The sequence below is a fragment of the Hippocampus bargibanti genome, linkage group LG02 (genome assembly GCF_051943395.1).
Source record: "Hippocampus bargibanti isolate YZ-2025 linkage group LG02, ASM5194339v1, whole genome shotgun sequence".
In the NCBI taxonomy this organism is placed as follows: Eukaryota; Metazoa; Chordata; class Actinopteri; order Syngnathiformes; family Syngnathidae; genus Hippocampus; species Hippocampus bargibanti.
The window spans coordinates 36,926,616-36,931,615 of NC_142735.1; the positions used below are offsets into that span (position 1 = coordinate 36,926,616).

General features: G+C 39.6%; 1 protein-coding gene across 2 annotated transcripts in view; it reads left to right on the forward strand.

Annotated features, from left to right (window-relative positions):
- Positions 1-447: 447 nt before the first annotated feature.
- The window catches only part of tlx2 (T cell leukemia homeobox 2), a 19,709-nt gene continuing 15,156 nt past the window's right edge, over positions 448-5,000 (forward strand). Inside the window, exon 1 of one of the 2 annotated variants that reach the window (XM_089018836.1) lies at positions 448-1,438. In XM_089018836.1, the coding sequence (XP_088874962.1) occupies positions 889-1,438 (550 nt within the window). In that variant the 5' untranslated portion in view covers positions 448-888. The remainder of the gene's footprint in view (positions 1,439-5,000) is intronic. The other variant, XM_089018844.1, reaches the window with a different exon arrangement.

Sequence of the window (5,000 nt, forward strand, 5' to 3'; positions counted from 1 at the left end):
ACTACTACTACTACAGTACTACGAATATTATTAATAATAATATAACAATAATAATACTACTAATAATAATAACATAACAACAATACTACTATTACTACTATTACTACTACTTCTGCTATTACTACGAGAGTACTACCAATAATAATAATAATAATAAACATAATAATAATAATAAAATAACATAACAACAATACTACTAATATTAATACTACTACTAGTACTACTAATACTACTACTACTACTTATTATTATTATTGTTGTTGTTGTTGTTGTTGTTGTTGTTGTTGTTGTTGGCCTGGGGCATGATTTAAAACGATTTAAATAGGCCCAGTCGCCTTTGGCCTTTGGCCTGTCGGCCTGTCGGCAAAGTTGCTGTCTCTTTAAGAGCAACGCGCACGACCACTCAAGATGAAGAAGGAGAAGAGGAGGAGGAGGAGGAGGAGGAGGAGGAATTGGGAGGAAGAAGAAGAAGAAGCGAATCGCTGAGTAGGACGAGAAGCGTTGGCTCTTCTCACCTGCCGGCGCGCGCACGAGTGACCCGGATGAGCAAGTCCAAAGTTGCCGGAGGCTTTTGCGACGCCGATGGATCCCGGCCGACAGCAGCGGCGGCCGCGGGCCTTGCGGGCTCTCCGAAGGCCCGAACGCTCCGATCGCTGCCACTAAGTCGTCCGTCAATGGAATACTTTGTCTCGTAGCCGCCTTTTGGACAGCAAGCGTGCCTTCAATTTCGCCGATGGATCTGGTTTTCTTCTTCTTCTTCTTCTTCTTGCGGATGCTTCAAAGGCAGTAGAGTAGAGTGACGTCAAAAGACATTTCAAAAAAACAAAACACACCTGACCTGTGCTTGTCATTTCAATCAGATTTAAAAAGAAAAAGAAAAAGAAAAAGATGGAGCATACGGCCATTGAAGAAGCCAACCAAACTCCGTCGCAGGCGCAGCAGGCGCAGCAGCAGGCGCAGCAGCAGGCGCATCACGAAGGCATCAGTTTCGGCATCGACCAGATCCTCAACACGTCGGAGCAAGGCGGGAACGGCTGCCTGCCGCCCAACCGGACGTCGGACGCCGACTATTTGGCGCTGGCGGCCGCCTACGGCAACGGCGGCTACGGCGGCGGCGGCGGCGGCGGCGGCGGCGGCGGCGGCGGCGGCGGCGTGTACAACCCGGCTTGCTCCATGGGCCTGCCGCCCTCCTATAACGTCAACATGAACATGAACGTCAGTATGAATATGAATATGAATATGAATATGAACGTCAACGTCAACTCGCCGGTGGCGGCGTCCGGCGGAGTCATCCGGGTCCCGGCGCATCGGCCCGTGCCGCCGCCGCCGCCGCCGAAGCAGCCGCCGCCTCCCGGCCTCGCCGCGGGGGCCATCAATGGCAATCTGACCTTCCCCTGGATGGAGAGCGGCAGGAGATTTGCCAAAGACACACTCGCAGGTAACGATCACGCATTTTCTAATCACCACACAAAAAAAAAAAAAAAAAAATAGGAACATTAAACAAACATTAGCCTGTGTGTGTGTGTGTGTGTGCGCGCGCGTGCTTGTGCGTCATAAAAAGATGGAGAAAGAGAGCCTTGCATGGTAGCGCCCGCCAAAATGTGTTTTTTCATCAGAAAAAGCGCATCCAAATCTCGAGAAATGCGTGCACATACATAGAAAATTAGACGACTAAATACATCAATATGACGATGAAAGTCAACGTTTCAAAAGTTGACTTGGACAGCATCAACACATTCTTTCAATGAGGGTCAAAACAAAAACCCACACGACACCATTTGGGGAACTTCTTATATACATATAACAAATGTTAACTAAATAGAGAGAAGCACTTGCCCGCGCAATATCTTTGCACAAAAACGTGTTGGTGCAAAATATGCACCCCAAAATAAAACAAACATTGTAGTACAAATAATAATTATAATAATGATGACGATTATTATTAATAATCATAATACATTTAATTTACAAGTGCCTTTCTGAACACAAAGATACTTTAAAGAAGAATCCACACAACAATGAAATCATCAATAAAATGATCAATAATAAAAGAAGTGATTAAAATAAAGGGGACAAATGTCCAATTGGGGGCAAGAGGAAGCATTTCCCTACGACTCAAAATGGTTTTGGAAAGTGCATAGAAATTAAATTAATTATTATTATTAGTATTATTATTATTACTATTATGATTATTATTTCAAGATGAATCTCCCGGCTGTTCAGTCTCTAAATATGCACACACACACACACACACACACACACACACACACACACACACACACACACACACACACACACACACACACGCCAAAAATGTTCCGCGGTTTTTTTGCTGAAAATGTATCGCAACAAGTAACACATATGAAATATATCATTTATAAAATATATATACTTTTATATATTTATATTTATTTTTGACGCTTTACACAATGTATAGCTCCTTTATGAAACGTTTTTTTTTGTGCGCAGTTGTACATTTCAGTCTTTGAGCATTTTTGTTGTGTGCATAGAATAAGAATACCCCCCCCCCCCATGTTGTAGATTGTAAAAGTCCCCATGGTGGGACGACTCCAGGCTTTCTCATTCGGATTCTGATTCGGAATCGTGAGAGAAATGCTGAAAAATAGGGCCTAAAATCATGCAAGAAAACAAATGTATTGTTCCGCAAATGGAATGATCTAAATACACAAGCGAAAGTCACTCAAGAGGAAGAGCGATGAAAAAGAAGGTGATGAAAAGTCACACAAAAACGCCCACGAAACGTAGACGTTAAAATGCAGCAGTGTTTTCAATCGTTGGAACACAACCAAGTCTTCCAAAAAGACAAAAATAATGGCGCCAAAACGCCATTTTGGTGCTCTGAAAAGTAGACGACAGCCAAAAGGAGCCATCACAACAACAACAACAAAATACAAATCAGATAAAAATCCCCCAAAATAAATACATCATTTTCTCACTTCTATTTGCATGAGTGCAGAATTTGAAGTCAACATTGGACAATATTATCTTGACAATGTGCTTCATCAATCCAAATGTATTTTGTTGTACAAGTCAAGCCCGCAGGGAACAAGGCCTCGCATCCTTATGAAATATGTTTTTAAAATCACATTGTCATTTTTCACACCATCCTCAACTGCAACAAAAAAGCCCCAAAAAGGTCCAATGGCGTTCCAAATGGAAATGCACGTTTTAACTCATTCGCTGCCATTTAGTCGGGAATTGAAAAGATGACTCATCGAATTTGTTTTGGGTTTTCGTGCGCGGGTGCCGATAAAGCGCTGGCCAGACCACTGCAAATGTTTTCCCTTCCGCAAGTTTTCCCTTTTGTCCATGTTAGCGCTTTGTTCCAGCTTCAGCTGTTTTTAAAGCGCTAAGTTTGCATTGTATTTTGAACATCCGCCCTCATTTCAAGCTCATATAACTGCAGAGCCACATAAGCTAGAAACTAACGCTTTCTTACTGACGAAACAAAAGAGTCGAACGTTTCTCACGCCGCATCAAATGTTTATATAGTCCTAAAATGTCATATTGTGTGAATCCTGCAATTGGGGTGACAATGACAATAACCCTGGCACTGGAGTGGACACCAATTTGCACATCTTCTGAAAGTCAATGAGTTACTTTAAAATGTGACAAACGCGCTTTCTTTCGGACTTCATTAGCCTCTCCAAGACATTTTTCAGGTTTGAGCCATCCTCGCTTGCTCATTCAGACAAAAAAAAAAAAAAAAAAACAACAACAACAAAAAAAAAACACTATTTGCACACGAGTGTTTATAAAATGTGATAGAACGTTTGTTTAAGAAATAAAAAAAGATCTTCGAAACATTTCTGCATTCGTATTTATTCATATTAGACATTTAAAATGAGCCTTGACAATAATAGTGATAGTACAATACAATACAATTCAATACACACTACACTACAATACAATCCAATGCGTATTGTGATTAACATAGCACGTGTATAAAAAAAAAGAAAATATTAATAGAGGTGACACCCAGGCCAACATACTTTCCCCACTGGAGATAAAATTGTAACTGAATATTGTTTTGAGTATGAAAGAAAGCGAACGCAGCATTGCTTAGCAAAAAAAAAAAAAACCCAAAAACAAACAACTCTTTCAAGAAATGCTTTCGTCTGTCATTTTATTGGCGAGCAGTTGAATTCTGGGCAAAATTGATCGATTCTAGCGCACGCACGCACGCACGCACGCGAATATCAATCACTTCGAGAGACTCAACAAATCCAATCAATGGCGTTTCGACTCCATTCAAGATGGCGACGCTGACTTGGACTACAGCCCCTCCCTCCCTACATATATATATATATATATATATATATATATATATATATATATATATATATATATATATATATATATATATATATATATATATATATATATATATATATTATATATATATTCTACAGGATGGATTCTTTATTCGCTCGTATTGTAATCAAGGTGACGCTGAGGCAGATTTAATAAAGCGTGTCATCCCCAGGGAAGTTATCAATCACATAATCAAAATCAAAATCACAATCATCTCTTTATTGGAAGCCAAGGAAGGATCGTCATCATGACAAATAAGAATGGAAAAATATGAACATTCCAAAGCACATCGCCCTTAGATAGATGGATGGACCATTCGATAAGGAGAAGAAGATTTACACTCAGATGAGTGCGTGTCTATGTAATTATAATAATAATTAGTATTATTTTAAGCATCATGAATTAGTGTAAGTGGGCAAAAAAATTGTGCGAGCGCGTGTGTGTGTTTATCATCATCATCATCATCATCATCATCATTATTATTATTATTATTATTATTATTATTATTATTGGATTTGCCTTTATTAGTCTCACAGTGGAGAAATGTACATTTCACAGCAGCAAAGTGATGAAAGGAATGAAAGTAGAAAAAAGAAATACATGAGCTGCTGGAAAGGCATTTTTATTATTATTATTATTATTATTATTATTATTATTATTATTAT